At 40.8% G+C, this 15,285-nt stretch overlaps 3 protein-coding genes across 5 annotated transcripts; 1 reads left to right on the top strand and 2 right to left on the bottom strand.

Moving 5' to 3' along the window:
• Positions 1 to 128: 128 nt before the first annotated feature.
• On the bottom strand, positions 129 to 2,286 carry fn3krp (fructosamine 3 kinase related protein). The gene is made up of 6 exons (XM_067476335.1): positions 2,140 to 2,286; positions 1,765 to 1,916; positions 1,564 to 1,655; positions 1,319 to 1,398; positions 1,052 to 1,174; positions 129 to 951 (listed from the first exon to the last, which is right to left on the bottom strand). The coding sequence occupies exons 1-6, from the start codon at positions 2,278 to 2,280 to the stop codon at positions 613 to 615; spliced, it is 927 nt and encodes a 308-aa protein (XP_067332436.1). The 5' UTR covers positions 2,281 to 2,286; the 3' UTR covers positions 129 to 612.
• Positions 2,287 to 2,517: 231 nt separating this feature from the next.
• Positions 2,518 to 4,208, top strand: arl16 (ADP-ribosylation factor-like 16). 2 transcript variants are annotated; one of them, XM_067476338.1, is made up of 5 exons: positions 2,518 to 2,656; positions 2,995 to 3,040; positions 3,143 to 3,259; positions 3,376 to 3,461; positions 3,609 to 4,208. In XM_067476338.1, the coding sequence occupies exons 1-5, from the start codon at positions 2,562 to 2,564 to the stop codon at positions 3,772 to 3,774; spliced, it is 510 nt and encodes a 169-aa protein (XP_067332439.1). In that variant the 5' UTR covers positions 2,518 to 2,561; the 3' UTR covers positions 3,775 to 4,208. The 2 variants fall into 2 exon arrangements, with proteins under 2 accessions (XP_067332439.1, XP_067332438.1); XM_067476337.1 differs by having other exon boundaries at positions 3,346 to 3,461.
• A 341-nt stretch (positions 4,209 to 4,549) lies between these two features.
• epn3a (epsin 3a) lies at positions 4,550 to 14,775 on the bottom strand. 2 transcript variants are annotated; one of them, XM_067476332.1, is made up of 11 exons: positions 14,474 to 14,775; positions 11,761 to 12,517; positions 9,651 to 9,769; positions 8,987 to 9,064; positions 8,485 to 8,574; positions 7,979 to 8,062; positions 7,683 to 7,812; positions 7,137 to 7,304; positions 6,141 to 6,227; positions 5,822 to 6,052; positions 4,550 to 5,495 (listed from the first exon to the last, which is right to left on the bottom strand). In XM_067476332.1, exons 2-11 carry the CDS (start codon positions 12,356 to 12,358, stop codon positions 5,200 to 5,202), a joined length of 1,881 nt encoding a protein of 626 aa, XP_067332433.1. In that variant the 5' UTR covers positions 12,359 to 12,517; positions 14,474 to 14,775; the 3' UTR covers positions 4,550 to 5,199. The 2 variants fall into 2 exon arrangements, with proteins under 2 accessions (XP_067332433.1, XP_067332434.1); XM_067476333.1 differs by lacking the exon at positions 8,987 to 9,064.
• Between the last annotated feature and the right edge of the window lie 510 nt (positions 14,776 to 15,285).

Below are 15,285 nucleotides of genomic sequence, written 5' to 3'. Positions count from 1 at the left end.
CACAAATTTGTACTTGCTCTGAAAAACGTATGCTAAAACCCCTTAAGCCTCAGTTTATATATGTGTATTGTTACTCTTGGAGGAATTGGCTAATACAAGCAGTGAGGTAAATTCCAGATGACAGCAAACAGATTCCAGGATTTATTGTTAGTTAAGCATGTAACAGCAAATATTAAACAGATGCATTAGTGGATCAGTCTAAAGGAGTCTCTATGATGTGGAGAACGTACTATTACATTCAGTAGAATAGTGGAGCAATATAATTCAGTCAGGTGCTGGTCAAACTCAGGCCATGCAAACCTTGGAAACAAAATACATAACACTGCATAACAGAAAACTCATATATTGGATCTTGAGGTTCAAAACATATCATTAGTTAGGATAGTAATGGAAATGTAAGCATTTTATTTTTTATTTTGAAACCATGTTGGGGTAGATGCAGCACCCTAGGCATGCTTAGTTCTATGTTAATTATGTATTTTCTACATAATAGAACAGACATTACAGTGTAAGTATGTTATGTTTAGTGTCTTGGTCATATTAGCATCTGTTAATACAAACATAATACTTGACTTTTAGATTGAAAGTTTCTGCAGTTGTCAATGAGTGCAATCATTTCAGCAGATCTTTCATTACACTTATTGAAGAGCCTCTGTAGCCACCCCCAAAGTGGTTCCAGTGATTCAGATAGTTAAAGAGTTGGTAAAGCTGGTTTCTTTTTGCAAAACCTGTTGCTTTAGGAATCTTCTCATGATAAGCAGAGTAAAAAGAGGTGTTGAAGCCACCAAACATCCCTGCAATACCCAGCTCAAACTCTGAATGGCCATAGAAGGAAGATGCGTCAAAGATGACTGGGCCTTCTGCACACTCTGCCACATTGCCTCCCCACAAGTCTCCATGAAGGAGAGCAGGGACAATCACCACATCAGTGAAAAACTGAGGAATCTTTAACTAAAATAACACAAACACACGTAAGTCAGATTACAGATGCAGTCGTAAAGCTGTGTTTTAAATATGTTTTGTTGCAAAATGAGTCAAAGGGAGGATGTACCTGCAACTTGGCCCATAGTTCTCTGGCCTCTCTATCTCCATAAGATTGCTCCACCAAATTAAGCTGGTGCTGCAGCCGCTGCTGGGAGAAAAATGTCACCCAGTCATCCTGCCACTCATTGTCCTGGAAAGTTTAAAAGAGAGAAAGCAACAGTGACATTGGTGATAAATATATCTATAATATCTCAAAGAACATACACCAATATGCACTACAAATGTACTACATCTTAGAGACTACAATACAGCTCTAGTGTACAGATATCTTTACCTGTGGTAGATATCCACAGCATGTAGTTACACTGAAGCCAAACTTTTCAACAGCAGCCTCTGACTGCCCTGCTCCTTTTCCTGTGTATAATCAAACAAATAATTTATATTATATCTTTATTAATCTCCAATTAATTCTAAGTTAAAATCTTCGAATTTACCACAATTCTGTCACACCAGTAAAAGCAAAAACAAAAAGCATTTGTTTTTATTAGCATGCACAAAAGTTAAGGCAAGGTAAATTACCCACAGTCTGTTGTTCTTTGTTTAATTTTTCCAACTGTCTCTGGTTGTGAAGATGTAGATCTGCAAGCTGTTCTCCTAGCTGCTTTGAGTACCTACACATTGGATTTGGAAATTAAGTAAGCAATCAAAAATGAACAGACAAGTCATAGTGATACTATTGACAGGGATACAGTACTAGAAATAACTTGAGAGAGATCTTACTTGTTAAGACCTCTCATGTCCAGATGTTCCATAACAAATACACATCCTCCTCTGTCAAGCTCAATCACTTTGACAGGCCTGGGGACCTTAACAGTTTCTGTCTTTAAAATGGCTTCCAAACTAGCCATCTCTCCGTCAAACATCACTTTGGCCTTAATACAACAAAAACAGGATTTGCGTCAACAACAGCGTAGTAGAACAAACCCACACTATTTTGCATGTAGAAGAAATAAATATTAACATTGTTCTCTCATGCACAAAATTGCTTTAAAAAATAACGTTTGTAATATGCTGCAACAAAGACCTAGTCAACGATGTTCTTTTCCGTCCAGAATAAGAGATACATTAAAATACCTATTAAGTTTGATACAATACCTCGCTTTTGTGATTTATCTTCACAAACACTCTCCCAGTGTCAGTATCATAACTCTGGCCTTCGCTAATGCATCCACCCCCAGAGTGACCAGTTGACTTTAGCATGGTTGTACCTAACTCCTTTTTTATTTTAGCTTCCATGGTTATTTCCCCAACATACAGTACTTCTAGAAGGAAAATACTATAGCGCAAACATCAACAATGCAGAACTGTAGTTCCTGAAGTTTTGGGGGGCGTTTTTCTGGCTTTCCGTGGTATGAACCAATCAGTACACTTGCTCTACGACTAACCAACTGCGAGCTGGATTTTTTTCCGGTTCATTATAGGTGGAATGGTAACCAATCAGAAACAAGACCGAAGAGATTGATTTCTGTTTCGCTGAATCACAGTGACACCGTCGCCATGGTTCCAAGTGAGGCTACATGCTACTAATGGCTAAAATGAGCCGAAATGAAATCTGTTTGCTTCTTGGAGCGACGGGTGTTGGCAAAACGCTGTTGCTGAAACGTCTACAAAATATCCTTTGTGTCTGGCTGACTGTTTTGAACTAGCCAAATCTTTTATCAAATACAGTACTAATAAGTCTAGCCCGTTGAGGTTTTTAAGATTAGCCAGTGTTAAACATATCAACAGCACACATCATATAGTTTTACATACGTTTGAGTACAAATGTAATTGCAAAACAAGATTGTTTAAATACTATATACTGTATATAAAATATTTATACACGTTTTCAAGTGAAGTACCGCATGTATTTACGAATCTTAATGATATACTGAGCTAACGTTAAGTTTGATAGGAAGATAAACTTACAGCACTGGCACCTGCTGGCTTTTTTCCTAACAGTTATTTACAGCTCAGTTTACATGAATTAGGAGAACCTCCCTCTACTCTGCCGACAGTAAGTACTCATGAAAGTTAGTTTTAAGACGATAGGTAGTAACTAGTTTAAACATGGTTTTAAATTGTGGCCTATTGATTTTGACACCCTATTCGTCTACAGGTAGGAACCAACTTGACTGATCTGACACTGAAGAAGAAGAGGGTGACAGTGAGAGAGCTGGGGGGCTGCATGGGCCCTATATGGGCTAGCTACTTCAATGACTGCTCCTCTGTCATTGTACGTTTTTCTATAATTATTGTAACTACTTGCAGCATGAATGAAATTGACAGTTGGAATGTTTTAATTCTTTGTGCTATTTATAGTTTATGGTGGACTCTGCCAACATTGCTCAGGTATCCTCCTCCTGTATTCAGCTGCTGTCAGTACTCTCGGCTGAGCCTCTGTGCAGTGCCTCTGTGCTTATTCTCTTCAACAAGATGTGAGAATCCAAGCATACACATCAGTTTCTTAATTCACCTGCCATATGTGCAAAATGCAAGATTTCCCAGGTTTAATATGTATTCATTCTTATAATTCTGTTGTTCTTACCATTGTATTTCACTTTTTTTCCCCCACCTTTTTTCAGCGACATGCCATGCACTATGAGTCTTGTAGAGATAAAATCACTGTTCAGAATGGATGACATAATTGCTTCAGCTACTCAGCCAATCACAACACTGGAAATGAGTGCCCGCTCTGGACAGGGACTTCAGGAGGTGCTCAGCTGGCTGGAGTCCATTAAAGTCAAGTGATATTGCATAATTTCTTTAGAACAATCTCAAACATTTTTCCATTTCAGTATCATCTATATACAAAGACTGTGTACATTTTAAAATGATATGATGTCTACAGTCGGTAATACTGTAGTGTTGGGTTCACTGAGAACATGAAAAGACTCAAAAAGAAAAAACAAATGCCGAACCTTTGAGACCATATACAAGAATATGTATTAGTGATAGCATGGTAGGATGGAATGGTTGAATGCTTTACCATTTCATGTTTGTTAAATCATCACTACTGACGTTCTTACATGCAGCCAATAGTTGTTTATATTGGTCACTTGTACTAATTGAATTCCAAACAAAAAGTAAAATGCAAGGATTCATGACATTGCCTAAGGAACATGTCACAATAACAATGGAGAAAATGTTGCTATAAATAAAGACTAATGTCTGTATGAAATGAACTAAGCTCTTATAGTTCCCTTTTACCAAGTAGCAAATGAGGAGAAACAAATGCCAGGACAGCTTACATAAAAACGCTGATTACTTGAAGGTTAAAGCATAGTAGCTTTGAATTACTACCAACAGAGGGCATAAGATACCCAAACAATAATAAAACTGGTACTGGGTGTGGGCCTGTGTTATGATATCAAATGTTCTTACATCAAGGGAAATGAAAAAAATGCAAAGCATTAAGAATAAAGAAGTGTTATAACCTTATATTTTATGAGACGTGCAAGCAATGGTTAAAACTTGATTTATGCATTTTCTATATTTGCCATTCTAATGGTCAGTGTGAAGCATGTATAGTCCTCCCAAATTGTAAGTTTATTCAGTTAAGTTCAGCAATTTATTTCCCCATTGTAAATTGATGTTCCTCATCAGTGTTGGTACAACAGAAGCTTCACAGAATTGCCTTGATTAAAGAAGTAACATTTTAGGAGATGGACAGGTCTTGCCAGTTCTTTTTAGCAGCCAGACAGCATGACAGCAGCAGAGGCCAGCTAAGCCATTCATACAAACAGTTGAATGAGCAGACTTTTTGATGTACTGAAATAATCATACTACATTTGTCTGGGTAGTATGTCTGTATGTGAAGAAGTGCAGAAATAAAATTTGATATCAAACTGTGCTTTTGTGTAAGTTTGCACCAGAGGTCTATTAATATTAATATGTCATGACCTTAAAGAAGTTTACATAACATTATTATTTTCTAAAACAAAGGTGATGTTTTCACCTTGTTTCTGCACTTGTGTTAGGAAGCAGGATAGTGAAGAGCAGGAACAGCTTGCACCAGTCTAATAGTTACTGTATTATAGCACAATGTAAAAACAACTAAGAACACAGTTTTTAAACAAGTCATTTGGACTGCAGTTCAATCTTTAGTTACTGGGATCTTTCAAGCCTAATGGAGTTCCCCTTTTTCTAAGCCATTTTCTCCAGTTCAGTTTGTCATCATAAGAAAGGGTTCTGACTGCTCTGTGCAGCCTGTGGTCCTTGGGTACTGGCTGACGAGAAGGGCAACAAGGGCTCAGGGAGGTTCCCTGGCAGGTCCAGACCAGGCTGGGTGGGGTGAGTTAGTGATGAAGGGAGGCTGGCAGGCTGGTGGTTCATAGGCAGGGGCAAGGAAGCACTGTATGGAAGAGAAGTAGAGGGAGGAGCAAAGGTGGTGGAGCTGGAGCCCATTTGATTTAAACTTAGTTTGGGCTGGTCGGTTTGGAATGGATTGGTGGCTGAAGGAGCACTCAGGCCTGTGCAGAAAGAAACAAAAACGCAGAGTAGTAGGTTTACTTTCTCCAGTTACCCAAAGTTTAAAGTTTTAAAAAGTCTACATACAAAAAGTCCTCTACAACTTTATTACCATTCTGTGGTAATATGTGTGTGTGTGTGTGTGTGTGTGTGTGTATATATATATCTATATATATATAGATATATATATAGATATATATATATAGATACATATATTACCTAAATGGAAGACAAAATAAAAATTTTGTATAATAATTTGCAATTAATAGGCTAAATTACATAAAAAAACTAGGTAGAGTTAAATCTAAGTACAAAGGTTAATAAATACCTGTCAAAAAGGGGTTCATGGTCTTGGCTGAGGGATTTGCTGGGATCAAGCTGTCTAAGTTAACCAAGGAAGCTGCTGTTGGACCAAGGAAAGCCTCAGGTGTCTTGCATTTACGGGGGCTGGGGGCAGCCAAGCTTTCCCTGAGACTTGACAGGTCAAAGGGCTCAGGGCTTCCCTCGCCTCGGCCATTCATATGACCTCCATCCATGGCCTCATCAAACAGATCCCCATCTAACAGCAGAAAATGAGAGAGTGCAAACTGTACAAATATGGGATTTCCAAAACCAAACCAAAAATAGTAAGTGAAGAAGGTGTTTACCTGATGGACTTATAGTTCGATGAGATGGTTCCTCAACAGCTCCCTTGAGTTTTGTTGTTTCTGATGGAGCCAAGAATGGATCAATGCCTGAAGAGGTTAAAAACAAAAGAAATTACCTGAAATATTTCATTTAAAATACTTGTAGCCTCTCTAATTTGTTATCAACTGAACTGTATAGTGGCATGTATGTACATACACTCACCAGCCACTTTTTTAGTTACACATCTTCAACTGCTTCCATATATCTAATATCTAATTAGCCAATCACATGGCAGCAGCTCAATGTACTGATGCAGCCATGATTAGGATCTGCTGAAGTTCAAACTGAGCATCAGCATCAGGAAGAAAGGTAAGTTAAGTCACTTTGAATGACAGACAGGCTGGCCTGAGTATCTCAGAAACTGCTGATTTACTGGGATTTTCATGCACAACAGCAGGCTTTACAGAGGTAAATGGAGGTAAAGAGGTAATGGTCTGAAAGGGAGATAATATACAGTGAGATGCAGTTTTCTGTGTGAAAATGCCTTGTTGATGCCAGAGGTCAGAGGAGAATGTCCAGATTAGTCTGAGCTGATAGAAACAGTAATTAAACAACTTATTACAACTGAGGCATGTTGCTGCCCATGTTCATCCCTTTATGACCACAGTGTACTGAAAGGCTGATGTCTACTTCAAGCAGAATAAAATCCTCACAAACTGGTTTCTTGAGCATGAACGTTCACTGTACTCAGTCACCAGAGCTCCATCTAATAGAGGACTATGGAATGTAGTGGAATGAGAGATTCACATCATGGATGCACAGCCAATAAATCTGCACCAACTGTGTCATGAGAACTGTGTGATGATATATCAATATAGAAAGAAAACTCTGAGGAATGTTTCCAGCATTTAGTTGAATCTGTGCAATGAAAAATTAAGGCAGTTCTGAAGGCAAAAATGGGTCCAACTGGGTACTAGAGAGGTGTAGCTAAGTGGCCAGTGACTGTATTTACTTACCTGTGCTGGCAGGTAGGGCCCATACTCGGCCTGTGGCATTGAGGTTGGAGACAGTGTTTGTCGGGTCATGCCAGGGCTCAGATGGGGGCTCCCATGGTGGTGGAGGGCTGTTGGAGGTTGGTGGTGCCATCCAGGCAGGATCTACTCTTGAGGGGATGTTTCTGCCCTCTTAAAACCACAGAGGAGAAATAGAGAGGGAGCAAGTTTTTCGTAGAATAGCAAAACAACTTGTGAGCAAAACAAGTTGTATATGAAGGAGGGTGCCCTATATTTCTAACCACATTGTAATGCACATTTTTGAAAAACCTAAAAACGTATTGTTTTTGTCCCCAAAAAATAAAGGTGATTTATTTTGGACTATAATGAAGGTCTACAACACAGATGAATATGTTGCAGACTAACAGACACTAAATGTGAGTAGAGGTAATTCATTGTTGATTTTATTGTTTGCATGCGGTCATTGACAATTAGATTCTTTTAGAAAATGACAAAAATCATTCAGTAAATACTCCTGATTTTGTCATGGTAAGCTAACTCAAAGCTTACCAAGAGAGTCCCAGGGATCTATGTCCCCACGATGTGCTCCCGCCTGGTGTGAAGCCTTATTCCAATGACGGTCACTAGGAGGCAGATCTGAAGGCACTGCAAAAACATCTACCAGGTCCATGAAGGCAGTCTGTCCAAATCAACAAGAAAGAAAACTTCATTTGTCCAGTACATTGTTTCAGTTTAGTTGGTTGCTTGGTTTGGGGTTGATCCTTGGTCAGTAAACGCCTGTTCTCAAATGTATGATTATATTTCATCACCCCCATTGAGATATTCCATACCCCAATATTTCATACCCCGCCTCTAGCCTCCATCTCACGTTTGCTCTCTTCCAAAGCTTTTTGCAGCATCGACTCATCTCCTTGCCGACTGAGCTGTTCCTGTCAACAGAAATAGACACATGGACTCCTTTAGGCTTGACAGCTTCTGGCAAAATTAACATATTGTCACATCATACTATATTTATGAATCAGCGGAAGCCCATAGGCACAAAAGCAAGTTTGTATGTTTCCTAAGCAACGTTAGACCCAGAGATAGATTTGTACAATGCCCGGAAGCCAGATAATTCTCTGGTCAAAGAGAAGAAAGAGCAGAGCATCATTGTGGCTAACAGAGCAGTTCTATTGTGCTACCTAATACTGGCATACAGAGAGAACGAAAAAGGGAGGACAAAGAGACAGAATGAAACAGTAAAAGTGAGGTGGGGTACAGTGGTTTTGAGAGATGTTACCACAGATCAATGATTGTACATCTTGAAAAGACATAGCAAACAAACCAGGAGGTGCAAAATGTTAAACATTACCTGCTGATGCTCCTCCTTGCTGATGCTCAGGGCTAACTGGAGCTGGGTTTCCTCATCCATATCCAGTGCGGCAGGTGCACGATGGACTGGCTGTGGATGTGTTAACCATAATTTTGTGATAAATAAATGTGGAAATAATGCTTGGGCATTCCAAAAGCATGCATGCAAATCCAAGGCTGTCCCAAGCAGAGCAAAGGGGTCATAACACCACTTCAGAAGGGGTCAGAGGGTCTGACATGGGTATCACCTAGTTTTGTATAAGAAAATAGATGTAAAGGTTGGCAGAACAGAAAGATCAAGCCTCATTTGATTAGTCGCTGAAGATAGATGCATGTCCTTTCACTGTTGAAAAGTGAAGGATGGAGGCCACATATTAAATCTATGGAAAGTGAAGGAGGAGTCTGGGCTGTGATACCGGTTTTAGTGTACAGATCAACAGAAGATGTGCTGTAGGCCAAAGAGTGCAAAGGTAGGGTCATCCCTGCTGCCAGTGTATTTATACCTTCTGGCCCTCCTCCTTGCTGAGATTCATAGCAATCTGGAGCTGGGCCTGTTCATCAATTTCCACTGGGGGAGATGGCTAGGGTCAAGCATGAGGAATTAGGAGGAAGACTTGTCAAAGGGAAAGGTAAGAGGAAGATCCAATTTGCTCAAATATGTATTTAAAGAAATCATTAAGAGAACGATTTAAAAGTGATTTCTTTTGACTCAAAAACATACAGTAACACAGAAAACAGGAAAATGGATTTCAATTTCATCATCAAAATCATAAAATTATCAAAGTTTGATTACAGAAGTGGAAATTACTATGCACACTGATATCTTCACATTTTGGCCTAGGAGAAGTAACAGAAGGCAGGATCTGCCCTTGCCATGAAGACTAGGGAGGGGTATGGGTGTCTATCTGGCTTTTCACTCTTTAGCTCACACTCATTAATCAAGGTGGCCATATTGGCCATATCTGAGTCAGAGTTGATGATATCACTTTCAGTGACTGATTGTGGGAAATGGAAGCCTAGTAGAGGCAGAATGCCATTTACTGATTTACCACAGAATAACAACACATCAGCTGCAGGGCAACTAAGATGACTCTTTAGGAGTGGTGTTATAAGGGGACGTGTGTGTGTGTGTGTGTGTGTGTGTGTGTTATTCTCAGTTAGACCTACCTTTTCACTTTCTTCTCGGCTCATAGCCAGAGCCAGCTGCAGCTGCAGCTCCTCTTCTCCACTGGTAGCGGGCCGAGCTTGCTCCAGATCTGGAGCAATTCGAGGAGAAGAAGAGGAGGCTATAGGGAAAGAGGAAGACCAGAAGGGAGGACAGGAAGGGTGTACGAAGGAAAGGGCCACAGAAGAATAAAGACAAAAGCATTAATAAATTGAAATAGAGTGGAAAAGATATTGAAAACAAACAAACAAAAAAAAACACTTTAGGGTGACGGTCATAAAAGAGCTGACACTGTTTTTGCATGTTAATTTTTTTCATTGCCCCTTGTTTAGGGCCTGTGCTGGCATTGCTTGCCACGTTCTGCCTCACTCTGCCTGCACTGAGAACAATGGTGGGCCTGTGTGGAGAGTTAGGGTGGTGGAGGGGGAGAGGAATGGACGGTTTGGAGTGGGGCCCACCTTATTACCCCGAATCCTCTGGGTGTGATCCAGGACTCAGGTCCAAGTTAGGGGGATGGGGGTTTGGCAGCATACCACTTTGGGTGCCAGGTTGTAGGTCACCAGGCTAAAAGAAACACCAGGCCACACAATGGCAAAGTCAGGTCTCAGAAACCATTGGTTTCCACTGTGCTAACCCTCAATATCCTCCATCTGAACCGAATTGCTTACTGGAAATTAGCTGCTGCCAGCCTTCAGATCCACACCCACGCCATCCATTAACATTTTGTCCAACACTCCAATCATGCATGTGTCCTGGAATATCCTAGTGATCAACAGTATCCTGTAATTTTTTAGCTTTAAAATTCACCCGCAGCAGAATCAGGGGCAGAGACATTGTGCAGTGAAAGAAGAATAGACTGTATTTAAACTGACCAGTGGCACAAATACATGCACATCACACAATCGCATGCTAACACACATTAATGTATTATAACACAGCACACCTTTAAAGTACTTATCCTTTGTCACTGAGGCCTTTTGAATGCATTGCTGTTAGGATGAAGACCAAGTGATGGCTGGAATATAAAATTGTTATGGTTACCCAGCATGAATGCTACCCTTTGTCCCATAAATGTAGGCTTCAAACTTAAAATTCTGTGGTTGGTATCAGATGTATTAAATTTTTTTGGGCTTCTGAGGTTGCAACTGGCCACATGTTTCCACTGACACTGGAATGTCTATTGAAGGGAAAAATGTATTAGACAAAAAGAATGTTTGGGGAATTAGCGGTAATAAAACAGCCAGATACCATATGTGGGCAAGCCTCTGTTTACACCATGAGGAAAAACCACAGACATCATGGCACACAATTGTACCTGGTCTCTGCATGGAGCAACATCTCTGCTACTGTCTAACACCTTTCAATAAGCAGTAGACCACCACACAAATTCCACCACCACATTTACAACATGCCACACCTGCTTGATGATTTCTGATATCCTAAAACCTACACATCAGCATTAGAATAATTTAGGTGTGATTACATAATGTCATCTCACCAAAATGGCTGCAGTAGACAAACAAATCAGCACAAATGAACGTGTTATCTAGTTTAGGTTTTCCTTTGAATTAACTAACAACAGGGCCTCCTATCTTTAGTAAATCTAGTATAGCTGACATGATCGTAAACAGGAGAACGAAAGGAATGCAGAAGCCCAACTGTGAGTAGCAAGCAAAACTGAAACACTTTCACACACTTTAACACGGTAACTCAGCAATTCATACTCATGGAGACTTGCATGTTTAATGTGCTGCTGCTATTAAAATAGCATCCACGTTAGTGAGAAATCACAGGCAAGAACTGAATGATGCAAGCTACATAGAAAATTATTATAATATACATAGTAGCTTCCACTTTAAATGCCTCTTTTTTTCCCTTTACTAACATCTAATGCACAATCTTAGGTCACTGATGAATCAAGATGTTATGGAATGCTGTTATTCTTGTTATTATTTTACTTCCACAATCCCTAGGAGCTCAATCAAATGTATTAGATAACCACATGACTGAAACAACTGAAGATGCCCATGGGTGTGTTTTTTTTCAAAGGGTGCAAAAAAATTGTGTCACAGTGTGTATTGTATACGTGCGTCATGTGTCCCTGCTACTCACAGTGAAAGGAAGAAGGTGAGCTTCTGCACACGCCCAAATCATCCCCATGGACACCCGCTGAGCTGGTCTGGCTGGTGTGTCTTCCTGGGTATGGAGGAGGCAGGGATCCAGAGCCTAAGCTACTGGTGACCCCTGCCATGCGTGTCTTGGTCTTCAGCGCCATGCTCCTCTCTCTTTTCAGCCTCTCCTCATCCCTCAACAGAGCCACCAGTTGCTTGGCCTTCTCTCGGACATTAGTACCCTGGTCACGTCCATCCCGATCTATGTACTGGAAGTCTCTCAGTGTCTGTATGGTGTATACGTTCTCCCGGCACTCCTTGGCCACACGCTCAGAGCCTGTTTTGATCATGTAGTCCAACAGTGTCAGTGCCTTATAAACATGGCGCCAGTTTTTACCATGGTCGTTGAGCCGCTTCCATATCATACCCATAACCTCAGTGAAAGCCACCACATTGAAGGTCAGGTCTGAAATTTCAGACATGAGTGAGCTGGAGGGTCCCCAGGGGTCATTGGAAGTGGCCTCTCGGACCTTGATCTCAGCCTCTGTGTAGTTGTTGACCATGTTTTTCATCTGACGGCGGAGAGATGAGGTCTGCATGATGTTGTGTTGTGTGTTGTGTTTCCAAGTGGCAAAATAGTCTAACAGTAGGCCAGCCCAAACTGTCACCCTATAGGCAAGGTGGAGATGAGTTTAGCAGAAAAATGTGATGAAGTCGGCCTTTTCTTGACAACCTTAGAAAAGTTGAGAGCGTTTGTCCTGCAAAAGTTAGAGACACAAATTAGACATGCAGACATATCTGAAGGTGTATGTCGTTTATTCTCATTTAAAATATTGATAAAGAGAAAGAAGTTTTACATTTTTAAAAAACAAACCGTATCCTTTTGTTACTTCTTGCAGGTGTCAATAGTTATAGTAACTACGTCTCAAGTCTCACACATTATTTCACTAATTTGGTTTGGAAGGAAAGAGGACGACTCAGCAGCTTCAACTAATGTGAAACACAACATCAAGGCTCAGATTTCCCTAGATCTGTGTGAGAGCATACAGTCCTTTGTTATAAGCAATGACACAGGAATTTATTTTCATTATACTGAAATATTTCTTCCCCTGAAAAGCAAATACTGGCTGTAATAATCTGTAGATTAGGTCACTGTTATCAGAAGGAAGAGAGGCTCCACATCCCATGTTTTTCTGACCTGGTTAAACCACAACAGCAGCAACAGCAGCAGCAGGGTTTAAAGTATTTAAAGACTTATGCAAGATAACGTTATTTGACAGTATCATATCGCTTTCCCCTGGACATTGGACTCCTTTACCTTATGTTGCCAGGGCAATGAGTCAGCTGAACTGAGATTGTGTCATTCCCAGACCTGTCTCCTCAGTGTACAAAGCACTGAATGGGATCAATCCCATCCCTTAAAAAGCATGAGTAAGCATTTCCAAAATATATTTTAAAAAAAAGATGCGCGACAAAAGAGGTGGGCTTGACTTCTCGAGGCAGTTGAATACTAAAAATGAAGAATCTGCTTTATAACAAGTGTACAGTTTGTACTGTGATGAATTAGTTTGTAATGGGCAACACTAATACTCTAGCAAACCTGAATCTAAAAACGTTTTAATTTTTAAAAGTTAAAAAACCTCAGCAGGCTGTGGTCATACTATGAATTAAAAGGTGGCTGCAGTGGGTTGGCCTACAGTTTCTGACATACTACGAGAGCACATCCTGTGCTGCAGCAGGACTGTAAATAGACTGTACAGTGGTAGTAGTGAGACACAGAAAGGTTGTGGCTCTGCTGACCACAGGTTAAATATCAAGTTGTTACCAATGCAGGCCCAGTTTACTATTCAGTCCCTTTATCTCCAGGGACTGTGTGAGGAATAACTAGAAAGTCAGACAGAAATGGCACCGTAGCAGCGACTTCCTGTAAATGAAAGTTGTTTGGGTGGAGAAAAGGGTTTTTAATGCAGGTAATGACAGAGAGAGCAGTGGTTTAAATGGAAAAGCAAAGAGTTTGTCTGGCAATTACAATGTCTCTCTGTGGCCAGATTTCTTATTCAGTATTGGTTCCTCCATTGCCATCACACTGGTAATGAAGACAAATGAATGTCTTAATTTAGACTAACACATTATCATCACATGACAGTAGTGGGGTGAGAGTCAGCACCCCGTCTCCGCCAATACACACTCATACTACTTAATCAAACTGCCTTCAGACAATCCAGGTGAACTCACACAGTTTCAGTACTTTGACCTTGACGTGACAGCATCATACATTTTATGAAAGTACTCCGACATCTACATCTGGCCAGTTAAGTGTACAATTTCTTGTTCAGGTGCAAGTGTGGAAGGATATTAACACTCTTTAACAGCTACGAAGAGGAGGCTAAGTGGAAAAATATTCTTCCAGATCAGGCCTATTCATGCTCTCCCGGGTATGTTTTATAATATCCACAAATGTATGGAGAGAAAAACGCAACGGCTGGATAAAAACAGTGGTCGCGATTTCACTTATTTCTTTCATATGTCCTTTTTGTCCCAAGCTAGGACGACTGGGCCCATTATCATGCAAGTTGCGTCAAATGGGATGGTCCGGTAGGTATGTGGCCGTGACTCAGCTGTGTTCCTGAGTTTAAAAGTTAAAACCCCGACAAATCTGAAATAAAAGTCTGATCCGCCACGGCTCGGATCAGCGCCTCCACTTTCTCTCTTACCTTCATGTCATAGCGCGTCTGTGGGATCCCAACTCAGGGAGGCTTTGGGTGGAGGAAGCAACGCCTCCAACTCTCCACATATCCCGACCCGTAGAGGGAAGAACTACTGGGAAAAACGATATTTACGCCACAGGAGAGGAAAGCACCCGCGGAGAACCCTGTGTACAACACAGAATGAATCCAAAACTAAAACGAGTGGGTGCTGATTTGTTACCAAACTAAGTTGAGGGCGCATTTCAGAAATCCAGTCCTGCAGATGGCATAGCTCGCCTCTACAACACACACATACACACACACTCAGTAAAAATGGATGGAGAGGGAGGGCGGCCCGGTGCAGGAAGAGTCACTCTTAACCCTTTCACTGCCTGATGGAAACGCATCAGTACTGACTGAAGCAGGTGGCTCACACACAGGATTACACTCTACAGGCGCACAACAACTGCGTGGTGTAACTGGAGATACGTTAAGAGCAGCCTACAGCTTTTATTCCTATCCAAACAGCAACATCTCTATTTGGTTTCAGAAGGGCACTGTGCAAAACTCACCACATGTAATATAATATCCAAATATTGCATAAATTACACCCACCCTACAGGCAGATGATATTAGAGTTTTGCAGTGAGATGTAAATGAAATAGCCTATATGATAAGGTGTGTACAAACTCACCACGGGCCCTGTAATTCCCTTTACAGAAGCTATGCTGTAACACTTCCTGGACAGTGAGTGAGCATGTTATCCCAGAGGGGTTCTGCAAAGTACCACATTTCCTTTTAAGCAGCTTAATCATCGCATCTCCGCTTTTTACTTATTT

The sequence above is a fragment of the Channa argus genome, chromosome 15 (assembly GCF_033026475.1).
Source record: "Channa argus isolate prfri chromosome 15, Channa argus male v1.0, whole genome shotgun sequence".
NCBI lineage: Eukaryota > Metazoa > Chordata > Actinopteri > Anabantiformes > Channidae > Channa > Channa argus.
The sequence above is the reverse complement of the archived record's forward strand: the minus strand, read 5'-3'. Positions and strand labels throughout refer to the sequence as shown.